Below are 18,810 nucleotides of genomic sequence, written 5' to 3'. Positions count from 1 at the left end.
AATATTGCCACAATCCAAAAAATAAACAAACAATGGGCTTTATTTTCTTTATGCAAAATGCGATTTCTTCCTTTCTATGTCGAGTCGAATGTCAGCGTCAGGTTTGATGTGATTCTCACCCGTTTTAGACTCATTGAAGCACATCCGGTACGTACAGAGGTGTGTGTCATTTGATGTTAGGTAAGGAAAGATAAGAAAAACTCAATCAATATATATATATATATAATGACAACATTTCAGAGGCATGCCTCATCTTCCCAAACTACATTAAAGCAGCAGTGGCACTGAATCTCCAGGCAATACAATCAACTCTCACTGTATGAGACCAATGAAGAAGTGTGTGTGCAGAAAGTGTGTGTGTGTCTGTGAGAAATGGAGCAGGAAACAACCAAATAATGTACTTTGAAGTGAATATCTGGGCTGACGACTTTTACTTCTCACCTCCGGTTGATATACGGACATCCCGACCTGTAAGATGAATCTAGCAGAAAGAAGATGAGAAAGAAGCACAATAGCTCTATTAAAAAGGGATCTTTTAGTGTGTAATGTTGCTGTTTGAACATAAAAAATCTCTGTCACACACACAGTTCTTCTCTATATGTGTGTCAGTGTTTCTGAACTCCTGAAACGCCTCCATTGTAGTCTTGAGTTTCTTTCAAGAGACGTCACAATATTCCTCATTATAATAATTAATGCGCAGAATAAAGGGGCGGGGCCTGGTTGAGTTAGTTAGTAGAGTGTTAAACTGGCGATTATGGGAAGGGGCGGGACATTTCCCAAACACACTCGAAGCGCTCGACCAATCACAACACACTGCTCCAGCTGACCAATCAGAGCACAGTGTGCTTTTCAGAAGGCGGGGCTTGATAGAGACAGGAAGTAAACAGAGCGTTACTAGGAAGAGAGGAGCTGCAACAATGGAGAATATGAGGAGAATAATGTGTTTTTGAACATTGAAGCATGAAGAGCTGGAGCTTAAAAGACTTGATCTTTAAAGTATGATTTCTCCGCTCTACCAAGTCAAATCTTTTGCACGCATGTTTAATGTGAATGTCCCCTTAGAAGGCTGTTGCTTATGTAGACAGCTTGAAACAGAGATGTGTGTGAGGATCAGGCGTAAGTGTGTTTGTCAGGGCTCAGGTGGTGGCGTGTGTGTCCACTACACAACTGTAAATTGAAGCGTTCTTCACACATGAGTGTGTGTAATTAACTAAATCTCGTTTGTCTGTGGATGTGTGTGTGCACTTCAATGTTCATTTGCATAGTGTTTAAGTAAAGCTTCCACACGTTCACCAGAGCAGCATCTGTTACCCAGCACACACTGCTCTCTAATGAGTCTGATCCTCGGGGATCTGATCCGTCTGTGGCCCGAATCAGTTCTTTACACACCGCATGTGTTCTGCGGAGATGTTTACTGAAGTTTTATCCAGCATCTTGTAGTTTCAGTCTCAGATGAATAGAGTGTTCATGGACCGTCTGATGCAAACAGGGTTTTAAAGGCCATTTGATGATGAAAAGCTGTTGTTCCCGCAGTTTCCTCTTGATGGCCGGTATTGGATTGGTTAGTCAAACCCAATCATTCTTTGCCTCTTTCCACCCTGTAAAGTGGCTTGTGCTCACAAACCTCATATCAACTCTATCAGGTGTTTGAGTGGCGATCAGACACTGATACGTCTCTACAATCTTTGAAGAAAAGGTTCTATATAGAACCTTAAAAGGTTCTATCAGTTCTACATATTTGGAACCCCTAAAAGGTTCTATAGAGGGAATGCATTTGACACGTGACTTTCCCTTCAGCCTGACCGAGTGGCAAAAAATCTGCTGCGTGACTGGATTTAATAGGGGAAACTGCGGAAATGCGACTAAATCGAACAATTTTATCAATTTAAACTAAATGTTGGACTCAATATAGTGTTCCTTACAACTTACTAAAGATCCAGCGATCCATGGATATTGACATGCAGCCGGGAATCGTGTTGCCTGACATTTACGTTTGCCTGATTTCGACACCGGGGAAATAAACCAAGACCTAAACGTAAAGCAAATTTGCCTGTGAACGCTTTATATAAATATACAACGCATTCTCATCCCAAAGCGCCATATACAACGCTTTTGCAAAAGCGTAAATATCCAACGCACATGGCACCCTTTAACGTCTAATGAGACGCTTCGGTTATGGTTAAGTTTAGGTATGGTCACGGTGTAGGGTAAGGGTTAGACCACTAGGGGGCGCCTTCTGCCCAAATATATCTGCGTCTCAGTTGATGTTAAAGGGTGCCATGTGCGTTGGATATTTACGCTTTTGCAAAAGCGTCCTATATGGCGCTTTGGGATGAGAACGGGCTCAAATATAATATAGGTAGGTCTAAATCCGGGTGATCACTTATATCAGTGTTATATATAGCCATATATATCATCATATCGTCCAGCCCTAAAACTTTTTCTAATAAAAAAACAACTTTTTTTTAATTAAAAAACATCCAATAAAGCAGAATATGCAATGATAAATATTTAATTGATGAGCTGATAATGTATATAACAATACAAAATATATGGGTAATGTTTTTCCAGCTAAATTCAGCATATTGACATAAAATGATAACTGCAAATCCACCTTTCGCTGACTGGAGTCCAGTGAATTGCAGCGATCCATTTGCTCCTCTTTCCATAGCAGTCTGTAAAGTATAGGCCTACCTCCGATGTTTTGTCAAATCTAGTTGTAGGCCTACAGTCAATCGCAAAGCTCTTTCCCACTTTATTTGTGTGTGTTGTGTTTGTTTTTCGCGGCATTCACGCTGAACACATATACAGCCGCTCAGTCTTTTTGCCACTCACTGTGAGGAACTGCAGGCACTCCGGCCGACGGTGACGTCATGCGAATTCCCTCTATACACTCTTAAAAAAAGGGTTCCATATATGAAGCGGGGGATGGAACCATTTCTGGTTCTAAATAGAACCATTTCTTCTAAGAGTGTGTTTCCCACTGAAATCCTTCATATTTAGGAGGCATCTTCAGAAGTGGCGTCTGTATTAGCAAAAACAAACCCAGACAGACCAGCACTGGCGTTGTGTTCCAGCCAGGGTCTCCCAGCGCTCCACGTGTGTCACGATTACTGTGGCCAGGAACGTCACATCTGTTCGCTGCTGAGATGAGACGTATGCAGAGCTGATCAAATCCTCCCGCTTGTCTCCCGGGATTAGCAAAGGTTTCTGAGGAGGGTTCATTAAAACACGAGGCAGGACTCTTTAAGAGCGACAGACTCCCGCGACTCCGTGATCCTGCGGCCGCGATTGAAGGACGAATGCAATCCAGCAAAGCATGTTACCAATTAGTGCATTCATTCTGCTAATATGTGACAATTTTTCATTTATAACTACATTCAAAAAATGAACTAGGAAGGTTGTGCACTTTCCATAATATATTTATATTTAGCTTACTTTTAATAATTGCGTTTTTTGACTTGTCTTTTTTCTATTAAGGTGTATGAAGTTATGTCTCAACAGTACAAAATCCTAACGTGTTGTCTAAACACAAACCATTTCATGTTAAAGGGATAGTTCACTTTGAAATTAATCTTTGGTATGTTTTAGTTTACCTCAAGGGCATCCAAGATGTAGGTGTCTTTGTTTCCACATTAGTTTCAATTTTGGTATTTTTAGGTCAAACCGTTCTTGTCTGTCAGTCATAATGGAGGTCTATGGTCACCACCTCAAAGAGCATGCACAGAGAAGTCCAAATTAAACATGATTTAATGACTCGTAAATGTAAGTATATATGGAAATCACAATGTCGCAAAGACGATTTTGATATATGTAAATGTGTTCAGATCTTCACAGTGAAAGGTAAAACTGTCAATCTCTGTGTAAACAATGAGTGACATACACCCGCGAGAGATGACTATGTGACTGACAGACAAGAACGGTTTGAAATTCTGCGGAAACAAAGACACCTACATCTTGGATGCCCTTGAGGAAAGCTAAAACACACCAAAAATTAATTTCAAAGTGAACTATCACTTTAAGTAAAAAATTCTTACATCCAGAGGGTGGCAGTATAGTTCGAGTCAACTACCATTTTGCCTGAACTTAATTTAATTGTGTTCAATCTACAATTTAAGTTTACTTAATTCGTTTGTGTTGGATTACATGATTTGTGTTGCATTAACTGAAACTGGGCGGTGCTTGTTAGTTCCCAGCATGCTTTGCATAAGGTTGAATTAAGAGAGAATACATGTTAAATTAGGTGTTACTGTATGTGTTTTTAAGAAAATGAGAAACGGGGAAGACTTGGTTGTGCGTAATTGTGTTTAATATTCAATTGTGTTTAGTCTGAAGACCGCAATATTCATCGCAGCATGTGCTTTGGATTATTTGGATGCAAAATTATATTGCATTGGATGAATGAATATATGAGTTTGAATACCTGAATCATATTTTAGGGAGCCTTTTTAAATTTACTGACACTATTTAATTAGCCTGTGCCCAACCATATAAGTCGAATCAACCTTAACGAATTAAGTTGACCCAACGTAAGTACATTAAATTGGAATAATATAATTGCATAATGCTAAAATAAAGCAAGTTAATCATGTGGAAATCCTTTCCATGATTTTTTTTAATGTCCATTCAGATTTTTTTTTGAGTAAAAAGTGAGACATTATGAATTTAGTACTTTTAGATATTAATAATAGTTAAAAGACTTTTATTGGTATTAATTAGCCTTATATACTTTTTACTTAAGATATTTACTTTAATGCAAAGGGTATTCTTTTCAAATTAGTGCAAACAATGAGTAGTTACCCACTTTGACAACTTACCCCATTATAGTTACATTGATTCTGCTAAAACCTTTACAATCTATGGCTAAAATGCAGCCATAAATGCCCACCTATATATATATATATATATATATATATATATATATATATATAAATGTATATATATGTGTGTGTATACATTTTCTGTTAAATTACCTATAATACAGTTAAAACTGATATAATATGCCTTCTTACTTTCTTATTTTAGATATTTAATTTCAACCAAGGCATTAGTTTTTAAATCAGTGCTAATAATAAGCAGCTTCACATTGTGACAACTTGCCCCACTATAGGTTCACTAACTGTTGTTGAACATTTTTTTCCCCTTGCCATTAATTGTTCAAATGTTTTCAGTCAAGACTTTTAATGTCTCTATTCGGAGATGTATTTTCCTACATAAATGTGGGCTGTGAAGCGTTCACTAGGGTAAAAAGCGTGGCCTGGTTCTCAATGTTGAACATGATCGATCTTGTTTAACAGACATTTTTAAACCTCAGTGAGTTGTTAAACAGTCCGTATTGCACATCACTGCGATTAATCATATTAATGTGAAGTACATTAAAGCTGTAATGGAAAATCCATACGAATATGTGCTAAATATTTATGATGCAAGGAAGAGAAATTAAATTATCGTTGTGCGTCTGTTTACATTAACATGTATTCATTTAGCAAACTCTTTACTCCAAGTGAGAATATATACGCAATTTACCATAAATGATGATACAGACTTTCTGTGAACCATACTAGCTAAAGCAGAAATTTATTTTAATAGAGAGTTACTTCAAAGTTATGAATTAAATATGTGCAGTGATATTAATGTCGTTTCCATACAAAGTTATGCACAATAATTTGAATCGCGCTTAAAACATTTGCGATTTCCCAAAATGAAAATTGTGTCAGTAATTAATTACTCTCCCTTATGAAATAACCCTTAAAGCATCGTTTCCATCGATCGTGTTCAAGAGACCTAATTTTTCACAAAATGCTGGGTTGTTTTAACCCAGCTTTGGGTCAAATATAGACAAACCCAAACGTTGGGTTAAAAATGTAATTAAAAATTTTAACCCAATGGCTGGGTTTGTTCATATTTGACCCAAAGTTGGGTTAAAACAACCCAGAATATTTTAGAGTAAATATAAGTTTCTGCCAACTGCAATGTTTGCGAACATATTCCCCACAGCGTCAATGAGTGCATCACTGTAAAAGAGTCAAAGTGATTTACTGTGGAAATCGACAACATGTCACAGATAATGTCATTAGAGCTTAACTGCAGCTGCTGACCTGAAATATTCCTATAATGTGATCTGAGGACTTCAGAGTGTCAGTGTGTGTGTGTGTGTGTGATACAGTATTCATGTGTGTTGGTTGCCTCTCTCATCTCTCAGAATGACGGATGTGTTCACACACAGCAGTGAAAAGGGCAAATCTGTTAAGATCACCTGGCTATCTATCAGTCATGAAACTCACACACACACACCTCGGGCAGGTCGGACTCAGTGGATCGTTTTCATCATTTGACATTTTCATATCCATCATCATAGCTATTATAAGAAAGAGCGGTCTAAACAAATCAAAGGAAGAAAAATGGTCTCAAACTCCACTATCAAGAAGATTAATCATATTTGTGTCCTTTTTTTAAGTATTTCAGGGAAAACAGTGAAATTGTTCATTAATCTGGAGCTGGTTGTACATTGGCACCACATTCATTTTTAATTGTTTCATTGCATAAGAAGCTTTATCTCCGTTTTTTTGTTCATAAATGGTTGTCGAAATGCTCTCTTGTATGGATTCAGGATCTGTGTACAAACAGTGTCTCGCGAGCCGCTTTAGAGTGTTTTTGGGTGTCCGGCTTTCACATTCACCTTTTGCTGAAATTATTTGTCATTTTTAAGCAGTTTTTTTAAACCAGAGTCATTGTGCATTTCTGCTTTGTTACTTTGTGTTTTGAATTGTTTATGAATTGTTACAAAGTTTTAAATGAACGGACTTCACACACTGTTACAAAACACTGTGTTTGGCTTTATATACAGTGGTGTGAATAAGTTTTGGCACCCATGTTAAAGTTGCCTAAAAAGAGGAATAAAAAATCATCTTTTGGATATTGATCTTAATGCCTTAATTAGAAAAATGAGGAAAACTCCAACCTTTAAGGACACAAATTTTCTTTGTGAATGAATAATGTATCATAAATAAAGAAATGTTTTTCCTTAAAATACAGGGTGCATGTGTTATGTTAAATTCCCATAGAGTCAGGCAGATTTTTATTTTTAAAAGCCAGTTATTTCATGGATCCAGGATAATATGCATCCTGATAAAGTTCCCTTGGCCTTTGGAATAAATATTGGCATGGTTTTACTTCAGTTAGCCTAATAGCTGGTTTGATTTGCATTGAAAGATGATCTTATGGAAAGTACCCCATGCCAATCTCTAGGTGTGGTGGAAGGTGTGTGATGATGTGGGGATATTTTAATCCCAAAGGCCAAGGGAACTTTATCAGGATGCATATTATCCTGGATCCATGAAATAACTGGCTTTTAAAAATAAAAATCTGCCTGACTCTATGGAAATTTAACATAGGGCAATGACTTATGCACCCTGTATTTTAAGGAAAAACATTTCTTTATTTATGATACATTATTCATTCACAAAAAAAAATTTGTGTCCTTAAAGGTTGGAGTTTTCCTCATTTTTCTAATTAAGGCATTAAGATCAATATCCAAAAGATGATTTTTTATTCCTCTAGGCAACTTTAGCATGGGTGCCAAAACTTATTCATACCACTATATATATATATATATATATACAGTATAGTGTCTGTTAATTTTATCCAGAGTCCTTCTGCATTTCTGTTGTTTTGTGACTGTGTGCCTTTTGACTTAGTAATGATTCATAAACAGCACAGAAGTGATATGAGCTGTAAAGCTGTCAACAAACCTGAAATACTTGACAACGTTTGTCAACCATTCAGAGTGGTGGATGATCTTAAACATCTGCTTTAGAAATGACTGTGAAGTGAGCGTTTTACATCCTTGATCAGTTTTGAAATATTCATAAATGCATAGAATCATAATATAGTGTATTTGATGCTGATATTTCGAGACGAAGACATCACTGGCAGACGTCATTAGCATATTTCACAATGTTGAAGTTATGGTATTTATTGGTTAATACATGGTTTTTACAGCTCTGACATTAAGCTTTACTTTGCATTTAATTATGAATTCATTTGTGACATATCTCGGAAAGCAGCATCACATTTAGAAACACTTTATTTTAAACACTTCTGCTCACCGAGACTGCATTTATATTGATCAGAAATACAGTAAAAACTGCATAGTGAAATATTAAAAACGTCTGTTTTCTATGTGAATATATGGTAAACTGTCATTTATTTCTGTGATCAAAGCTGCATCATTACTCCAGTCTTCAGTGTCACATGATCCTTCAGAAATCACTCTTTTAATAATCATAAATAAGCATTTATGATTATTTTGGTAACACTTTACAATAAGGTTCATTAGTTAACATTAGTTAACTACATTACTTAACATGCACATCCCAAAGCGCCATAGGACGCTTTTGCAAAAGCGTAAATATCCAACGCACATGGCACCCTTTAACGTGAAATGAGACGCAGATATATTTGGGCAGAAGGCGCCCCCTTGTGGTCTAACCCTTACCCTACACCATACCTAAACTTAACCATTAACCGAAGCGTCTCATTTCACGTTAAAGGGTGCCATGTGCGTTGGATATTTACGCTTTTGCAAAAGCGTCCTATATGGCGCTTTGGGATGAGAACGCGTTGGTACAATATGTGAACAATACTTCTTCAGCATTTATTAATCTTAGTTAATATTAATTCCAACATTTACTAATACGTTATTAAAATCAAAGGTTGTATTAGTTAACATTAGTTGTGAACTAACATGAACGCACAATGAACAGCTTTGTATTAACTAACATTAATAAAGATTAATAAACACTGTAAACTAACTAATCGTTAGTTCATGTTAGTTAATGCATTTACTAATGTCAACTAATGAACCTTATTGTAAAGTGTTACCATTATTTTTTATCAATATTTAAAGCAGTTGTGCTGTTTAATTCATTTATGTTCAGGATTCCAGTTCAAAAGCGAAAAGCGAATCTTTTATAACATTATAAATGTCTTTAATGTCCGTGTTAATTAAATTGATGCATCCTTGAAGGATAAAAGTGTACATTTCGTTCAACAAAACAATCTTACCGACCCCAGACCTTTGAAAGGCAGTGTGTGTGTGTGTGTCAAGTCAGCATGTTAGACAGATTGCAGAATATCTCAGTGTTCTCGAGCCCAAACCGTGGAACGTCAGAGTTTATCCGGACAGACCTCGATTATTCCTCAGGCCGACACACGCGGATGAAGGGACTCTTCCCGGAGACGGACAGATTGCTGGTTATCTCTGAGATCAGTCTGAACACACACAGGAATCAAACGCTCTCGGTTCCGGTGAAGGAACACTGACACGGATTGAAAGTTCCTCAGACTGAAGATGATGTGAAAGTCTGTCGACGTGATGCTTTCTGAGCTGTCAGTGTGTTGTGTTGGTCTGTTCTCCGCTGCTGGTCCATCAAAAGAAGAACACACACACATAGGATACATACGGTAGCATTAAACAGAATACATGTTAAATAGATATGTTTTTAACTGGGTCTTGAATGTTACCACAGATGAGGTATTTTTAAGTGTAAGGGGTTAATTACCAGACAACTTCCGCGCAAATTTAGATTTACAACTGAGAATTTAACCAGGCTTGGTAATTACATAATTTTTTACTTAAAAAAAGAGAAATAATTAAAAAAAAGTTTGCTTTAATATATCTTGCAAAATCAGTTATGGATGAATCTCATGAAGATATGGCTGAATCACTCAGCACATAATTATTATAATGCAAAAAAAAAAATGTAATGTAGTAATGAATATAAATCTAAATATATTAAAAAAAGAGTCTTAATTAAAAGTTATATATAAAAGTATTACAGTGTGTGTGTATATATATATATATATATATATGTATAATTTAGTGCTGTCAAACGATTAATCGCGATTAATCGCATCCAAAATAAAAGTTTGTGTTTACATAATACTATGTGGGTGAACTGTGTATTAATTTGTATATATAAATACACACACATGCATGTATATTTAAGGAAAAAAATTATTTATATATAAAATATTTATATTCATATATAAAATAAATTATATATAAATCTATATACATTATAATATTTCTTCAATATATACAAGCATGTGGGTGTATTTATATATATAAAATAATTATACACAGTGTACCCACATATATTATATAAACACAAACTTTAATTTTGGATTTCTATTAATCGCGATTAATCGTTTGACAGCCCTAATTTAATTATTAAATTAGTCAATCGAATATTCAGTTGTATTTAATTATTTTTATTATTGTATTAAAAACAAGTGTTTTACAGGACTGAGAATTTTCTGGATTGGGAAAAAACTTGATCATTAGCTTTATTTAAAGTTTAAAAACCACATTCGAACTTTTTATTTTTCTTTATCATTATAAAAGAACATGTTCATTTATTTATTTAAATTTGCAATACCCAACTAAAAGCAGTACACCAAATACTATGATGTATACTTATAATACTAAATAAATATATTATAAATTAATAATTTTTGTACTTCACAGGAATGTGATTTTAATTTCCAATACAGTCTGGTTTAGTGACTTTTATTCAACTAGAGGGAAAAAAGATCTACTGGATATTTTTTTTTGATTTTTTTTCTCTCATGGAATTAACAGGACGACTATGATAACATGATTTGATTCCTGCTAATGTCTCTCTCTCTCTCTCCCTCTCTCAGAACGACTACAGGAAGTTGTCTATGCAGTGTAAGGACTTTGTGGTGGGTGTTCTGGACCTTTGCCGGGACACAGAGGAGGTGGAGGCCATCCTGAACGGTGACGTGGACCAGAACCCTCCCACAGAACTGAGACCCTGTCTGAGCCGCATCAAACTCGCCATCAAATATGAGGTCAAGAAGGTGAGACTACAACGCATTTATGAATCATTTTTGGTGAACCCACATTAACAAACAATAATATTTGCAATTAATGATCAATAATTATGAAAAATACTGGTAATTGTCATGCACCTTGTGCTCATAGTTTTGGTTAGAATACATCACGTCGCATATGGTTTAAACTTTAGCCACAGAAGTTTAAATATTTCAATGCATCCAAAGCTCAAATTAGATCTCCAGAGCCAGTTCCTGTTCTCTTCTACATAGAAAATGAACGTCTTCTGGTCTGCTGCTCATTAAAGAAAGTGGATCTCGTGGTTTAAAACATGAGACACAGGTCAGCAAGGAGTAGAAACACATTTTTAATATTTTTTTTTTTATTGAACGTAACGGGGAACTGTCACTTGACATTGTTTCCCCCTCATAAATGCGTACACGAAAAATAAGACAAAATTAATATTTAATGTTCTGTGGAGAGCCAAGCCTTCTTCATCCGGTGGGTAGAAGTACTTTTTGTAATTTTGCCACCTAAAAGTTTTTTTTTAGTGTCACGTCCGTATTTCCCTCATATTAAATATAAAATGCATAGACTGATATTTTTCTAATGTCTGGATAAACCGGTGTTTCAATATATTGTATATTGCCTATTCAATATATTCACAAAAAAGTCATTTATTTTGCTTTACAGGAATGAGAATTTTCAATGTGATTATTAATAATCACATTGAAAATTCTCATTAGAACTCTTAGAAGAAAAGGTTCTATCAGCGTTATATTTGGAACCCCTGAAAGGTTCTATACAGAACTCTTTTGAAGGGTTCAATAATAAGAACCCCCCTTTAGAGTTCTGTGTAACCAGGAAAAAGGTTCTATATGGAACCTTTTGAGTTCATTCATTATCATTTGTTTAGTCCTTTCCGGATTAAATATTTCATATTATTGACAAACATCAAGACTCTAAAATGTATTTATGAATCTCAAAATTCAAGATATGGGGGTTAGAAAATGTCTATATTTATATCATTTTATGTAGTTAATCAATATCACACGAAGAGTGCCATTTCAGTTTTTCTCCTCCAAAAACCAACATGAGTAAAATGTGATATTAACAGTTTAATAAACAATCATTTAATTACAACTACAAACTGTTGCAGAATAATGTAATATATGAATGAATAACAGCCTATAAAGAACCTTTGTGCCAAAATTGTTCTTTCTTGTCATTATAGAACCTTTTTTTTAACATAAATGGAGTTGAGTAAAGAACCCTATGCTTCATATACAGAACCCCAGAGTGTTTAATGTTCCTCTGCAGTCTGTTTTTATTGCATAAAGTCGCTGTGGAGTCAGTTGATGACCTGTGCTGCTGTGGGTTTATAGTCTCACGACCTTGTTAAGCAGATATTGTGAGATCATTAGTCCTGTGGCCCTCAGCTCAATCCAAACCCTCTGAGAACAACTCTCATTACAGGACAGGACAGGTGACTGGATCTTAATCATTTCAGACTGTGATTTAAATCTTAATAGTTTTAATGACTGAAGACGTGTGACAATGACAGACCCTTTCATTACATAAAGCCTTCGGGGAACATTGCAGTCATCATATTTATGAGATTAGAGCACTCGAATGCCTTGATGAGGGCATCAGTTGAACAATCCAGTATTGAGTAGAGTACACTATAATGTTGACGATACAGTTTAAAGTGTGTGTACTGTTGATTAAGCTTGCCAGATGACACTGCTTGTTTAGTTTGTGTACAGATGACAGGTTGCACTTTGTTGAGATCATAAATCTGGAATATACAACATATCCATATTATTACTGAGAACAATATCACTTTTCATTAAGGCTTCCACGTGTATTCGCAGGATGAATTGATGGCAGACAAATTACCTGAGAATCAATTAATCAAAAACTCTTTACCCATTATAAAATAATTGTGCTTATAAAAACCCATTCACATTCAAATTTGGAAAATTATGCAAATCAAAAAAATGCAAATTAAAATATAAATGGCAACACTTTACAAAGGTTCATTAGTTAACTACTTTACAGTACATTAGAGTAACAATACTTCAGCATTTGTCAATCTTTGTTAATGTTAATTTCAACATTTATTTACAAATACTCTAGCATTAGTTAATGCACTGTGAACTAACATGAACAAACAATGAACAGCTGGATTTGTATTAACCAACGTTAACAACGACGAACAAAAAACAGCAACAAATGGTTAATACATTAATGTTAACTAATGAACTTTAGTGTGAAGTGTTACCATATAAATTATGCATAAATACAAATCGGTGCCTTTTGTTGCTGGAAAATAAACATGCCGTTTATTCAGACGAGTGAGAGACCAATTTCAATTAAAGCAATCAGAAGGGATGCTGTTGCTATGGCAACCAGGTACAAGGATCAGATGATCTCAGAGTCACTCAGTGACACACACACACACACACACACACACACACACACTAATTACCATCATTCTGTCTGGCAGAATTTACAGTTCTTTACAATCGCTATGACAATTTTTTTTTCAATACACTAAAAATTGCTTGGTTGTTTTAACCCAGCTTTGGGTCAAATGTGGACAAACCCAACCATTGGGTTAAATTTTTTAATTACATTTTTAACCTAACGTTTGGGTTTGTCCATATCTGACCCAAAGTTGGGTTAAAACAACCAAGCTTTTTTAGAGTGTACTTTTAACACATTTCCTAAACTCTTAACGCACCAACAAACCTGGCAAAATGGTAAATTTTACACACACACACACACACACACACACACACACACACACACACACACACACACACACACACACACACACACACACACACACACACTGTCAGCTTTAGCCGGCTCCAGCTCTGGATCACACACAGCCGCTGGCTCACCTTAAATCAGCGTCATGATCTGTTTCTCTGAGGGATTCACAATGCTAGTGTTATCTTCTGTAAAGACACACACAGGTTTACCTGTCTAATAGAGCTACAGCCCCACACCAGTCAGGAGTCGGGAAAACTGCATCACACACACTTACAATGATTAGATTTCTGAAGGATCATGTGACACTGAAGACTGGAGTAATGATGCTGAAAATACAGCTTTGATCACAGGAATAAATTACATTTTACAATATATTCACATAAAAAAACAGTAATTTTAAACTGTAATAATATTTCACAATATATACTGTATATTTCGTTAAAGAAATTCAGTATTGATGAACATAAGAGATTATTTCAAAAACATATATATATTGGAGTCACGTGGGACCGCCGAGGAAGATGGCAGCATAGTTGTGTAGCTCCATAGGCCCACCAATATTTTCAATTTATTCGAGCATAAAACTTCACGTTTTTATCAAAGCTAGTGTCCTTGGTAAGAGTAAATACTTGGAGAACAAAAGAGTGCTGTAGATCGCAAATGTCGACCTCTACATCGAAGTATTTTAAGGGGACAACGACGAGCCGCATGACGACCAGACAGACCTCGCCGTCACACGAGTCGCCATCAACCCAGCCCACAGACCAAGGTTTAAAGATGGAAAACTTATTATCCGAAATAAGTAAAATGAACTCTACCTTACAAGTGGTAGCGACGGACGTGTCATCAATAAAAGAGGTTGTCACTGACCTTAAAAATTCGGTGAATGCAATCCAAGAAAGGCTTGACGAAGCGGAGGGCCGCATCTCTAATATGGAAGACGTCACCTCGAAGCTCGTCGGTGACGGCGAACGACATGATAAACGCCTGGAAGTGATGTGGAATCGTATTGAGGATTTAGAAAATAGGAGCCGCCGCAACAACGTAAGGATGATCGGTCTGAAAGAAGGGCTGGAAGCAGGTGGATTGATCAAGTGCGTGTGTAAAATCCTATCTGAGGGACTGGGTATTGATCCGGATGGAGAGTTTGAAATTGAGAGGGCGCATCGCGCTCTCGCACCCAGGCCCAGTGCTGATCAACCACCAAGAGCAATTTTGATTAAGTTTCTGCGTTCGTCAGCCAAGGAGAAAGTATTACAAGCGGCCAAGGAAAAAGGAATGACGGAATGGGAAGGATGTAGGATTTCATTTTTCCCCGACATGTCAAGAGAGCTGGCCAGAAAACGGAGGGATTTCACCGCTTCGCGGAGGATGCTGAGAAGCGTCAACGTGAAATATACGCTTGCATATCCAGCCTCACTCCGTTTCACATGGCAAGGAAAGAATATGGTGTTTACATCGAGTAAGGATGCAGAGCAGTTCATCAAAGAGCGTTGCGGGGCAAAAGAGTGACGGGACCAAATATTCTTTGCAAGATCGCTAAAGTGGAGCATATGGGTCAGGTGCAGCAGGTGGGCAGATGAGTAGTTTAACTGTGCTGTCTCGGAGCAGTTTTGACAGCTAAAGAGAGGCTGGATAGCTGATTCGGCACTCCACGGACCGTAATCTTGAGGTGTTTGAACGAAGACGGTCCTCAATGTTTGGTATGGCCGTTCTTTTTGTTTTGTTTTTTGTTTTGATTTTTTCTGATCTTAAGTTGGTTGTAGAGTTTTTTCAGAAAATAGTTTGGGTGCTTGAAATGTTCAACGGCAGTTTGTTAAATTTGAATAAATGTGCATCACAGTTTTGTACGCCATTCCCCAGTGGCAGTCGCTCAACGCGTTTGGTTACGCGCACGATACTGTGCGATTTATTTTTTTTTATTATATATAGGTAGTCACATCAGGTTTATAACATGGAATATTAACGGATGTGGAAGTCCCATTAAAAGAAAAAAGGTCCTGACATATCTCAAACATAAACAAGTGGATGTTGCTTTTGTACAGGAAAGTCATGTAACAGATAATGAAGCGCTCAAATTCAAAAGAGACTGGGTGGGACATGTGTTTCATTCATCATTTTCAAGCAAACAGAATGGGGTTATGATACTAATTAATAAGAAACTGAACTTTGTAATGCTAACAGAAATTAAAGACGATATTGGGAGGATTATATGTATAGAAAGCCTCATTAATGGAGTTAAAGTGATATTATGCAATGTATATGCCCCGAATAAGACAGATCCTGGGTTTATTAATAAGGTAAACAAGATCCTTGGTGACAAAGAGGGGCAAATCATTTTGGCTGGGGACTTTAATCAGGTTATGGATGGGGTTCTGGATAAGAGTAAATATCAGGGACCCTCAATACCACGGGATAGGGCTGCCCTGCATTTGCTAACAGAGGATATTGGATTAACTGACATATGGCGCCTGGTAAATCCAACAGAAAGAGAATATACTTTTTTTTCTCATTGTCACAAATCTCACTCTAGGATTGATTTTTTCTTGCTTTCAAACTCTATCACCGATCAGGTAGTTGACTGTAAAATTGGAGCAATAGTATTATCAGACCATGCAACTGTGGAATTGGGTATAGCTCTAAATACAGAAACTGGTAGAAAGGGAAGATGGCGTTTAAATACTGCATTATTACAGGATGAGGAGTTTAGCTCATTATTGGCTGATGATCTGACTTCCTTCTTTGAATTGAATATAGGAAGCACTGATAAGTTGGCGTCTGTATGGGAGGCCTCAAAAGCATACATTAGAGGGAAATTGATTGCACAGGCAGCCAGAAAGCAAAAGGAAGGAAGAGACTTGGTTAAGAACTTGGAAACAACAATTTGTACACTGGAGAAGGAATTGGCTAGACATTACTCTAATGATCTATATCAGGATATTTGTAAATACAAATTCCAATTACACGAGATATATAATAAAAAAGCAGAATATGCTCTATTTAGATTAAGGACAAGGTTTTATGAAGGAGGTGAAAAAGCAGGCAAGCTCCTGTCCAGACAATTAAAACAACAAAACGCCGCTAACATTATTCCGGCAATTAAGAAAGGAGATTCTATGGTATCACTGACAAAAGATATAAATGAGGTTTTTCAGAATTTCTATAAACATCTATATACATCTTCAGGTATGGATGAGGAAAAAATTAAACAATTTTTTGCTAACATGGAGTTACCTAAATTAGATGTATTGCAATCCGAATCTCTAGACCTTCCCATTACACAAGAGGAGGTTAAAGCGGCAATAACTTCTTTGAAATCTGGCAAATCGCCAGGGATGGACGGGTTTCCAGCCGAATATTATAAAAAGTATGCTGACATAGTGGCCCCAATACTAACAGATGTCTATATTGAAGCATTTGAAGTTGAAGTATTGCCTAGTACTTTCATGGAAGCATTGATAACACTGATACCTAAAAAAGATAGGGATTTAGCAGATCCGGCTAATTTTAGGCCAGTAAGTCTTATTAATGTGGACTGTAAGGTGCTGGCAAAAATTTTAGCTTCACGGCTAGAAAAGGTTCTACCAAGCATAATTTATAAGGATCAAGTGGGCTTCATTAAAGGAAGATCATCAGCCGATAATATGAGAAAGCTAATTCATCTGATGTGGCTAAATTCTTCAGAAAATACCCCGATCGCAGCTATATCTTTAGACGCCGAAAAGGCTTTCGACAGGGTGGAGTGGGGCTTTTTGGCCGCAGCCCTGTCGAATTTTGGATTTGGTCATACTTTTAGGTCCTGGGTTAGTTTATTATATAAAAATCCTAGAGCGGCAGTGATGACAAATGGCATGACTTCCTCTTTTTTTACAGTTTCAAGAGGCACGCGTCAAGGTTGCCCATTATCCCCGTTATTATTCACAATAGTCTTAGAGCCTTTAGCCATTATGATCAGGGCAAACTCAAACATTATGGGAGTTAGGGGGGTAGAGGAGGGGATAGAGCATAAGTTAATGCTGTATGCGGATGATATTTTGTTGTTATCTCGTGATCCTCTCAAATCTTTACCTCCATTAATGAGCACTATCCAATTATATTCAAATGTGTCAGGATACAAAATAAATTGGGATAAGTCAGAAGCTATGCCAATATCTAGAACTTGTTATTCCCATACAGTGACCCAATTTGGCTTTAAATGGATTCCAAAAGGTATGAAGTACCTTGGGGTTAAATTAACACAGAATGTGGAGGATATAATGTTGTTGAACTATGAACCACTGCTGTCAAAGATAAAAAATAATGTGGACAAATGGGAACAGCTGAAACTCTCTTTGTGGGGTAAAGTAAATATTGTTAAAATGATTATTGCTCCGCAGTTCAATTATATATCCATGATGATCCCTGTGAACATCCCAGACCCTATCTTTAAAAGATATGACAAAATTATCAAGGACTTTTTATGGGAAGGAAAAAGACCGAGGATTAAGATGACCAAGTTGACCTCCCCAAGAGACAAAGGGGGCCTTGGACTACCTGATGTGAGGATGTATAATATCGCTTTTGAAATGGCCAAACTGGCTAAACATTGGGGCGAGACAGATTCTGAGTTGGACTGGATCAAGATAGAACAGAAACTGGCCTCACCATTTCACCCCATTAGCATTCTTTCACAATGCTCTGGAGCTAAATGGGACTCAAATCCAGTGACAATACATTCAAGACATGTTTGGGGCAAAATTCATAAAGGGTGCAGGACTTCACATTATAAACAATCATATGCATCATTGTGGAATAACCCTGAAATTCGTATAGGTAAAGTGGGGGTGTTTTGGAAACAATGGCAGCTTAAAGGGGTAAATGTAATTGGCGATTTGTATGAGAACGGACTTTTTATGTCATATTCTGAATTGGTGAAAAAATACAATATTGGAGGTCAAGGAAACTTTTGGAAGTATCTGCAGATTAGACATTGTGTTAAGAACAAATTTAATGCAAGTAATAACCCTGTTTATGCCTATCTTGAGTTGCCACGTGTAGCTCAGAGTGCTTCTATGTGTTACAAATCAATGCTCAGTGTAACTGCAGATACCTGTAACAACCTGAAAACAATATGGCAGAAGGATTTGGGCATTAATATCAATGATGATGACTGGCGGTACATAATATCT

The 18,810-nt window shown here is 36.6% G+C and overlaps 1 protein-coding gene across 4 annotated transcripts in view; it reads left to right on the top strand.

Annotated features, from left to right (window-relative positions):
* trpc7b (transient receptor potential cation channel, subfamily C, member 7b) overlaps positions 1 to 18,810 on the top strand; it is a 68,046-nt gene that overhangs the window by 21,551 nt on the left and 27,685 nt on the right. For all 4 annotated transcript variants that reach the window (XM_089135105.1, XM_089135104.1, XM_039654901.2 and 1 more), the window contains one exon: positions 10,708 to 10,887. In XM_089135105.1, the coding sequence (XP_088991231.1) occupies positions 10,708 to 10,887 (180 nt within the window). The remainder of the gene's footprint in view (positions 1 to 10,707; positions 10,888 to 18,810) is intronic.

This window comes from Pimephales promelas, chromosome 9, assembly GCF_988280905.1.
Source record: "Pimephales promelas chromosome 9, fPimPro1.hap1.1, whole genome shotgun sequence".
NCBI lineage: Eukaryota > Metazoa > Chordata > Actinopteri > Cypriniformes > Leuciscidae > Pimephales > Pimephales promelas.
Note: the sequence above shows the minus strand (reverse complement) of the source record. Positions and strands in the feature narration are given on the sequence as shown.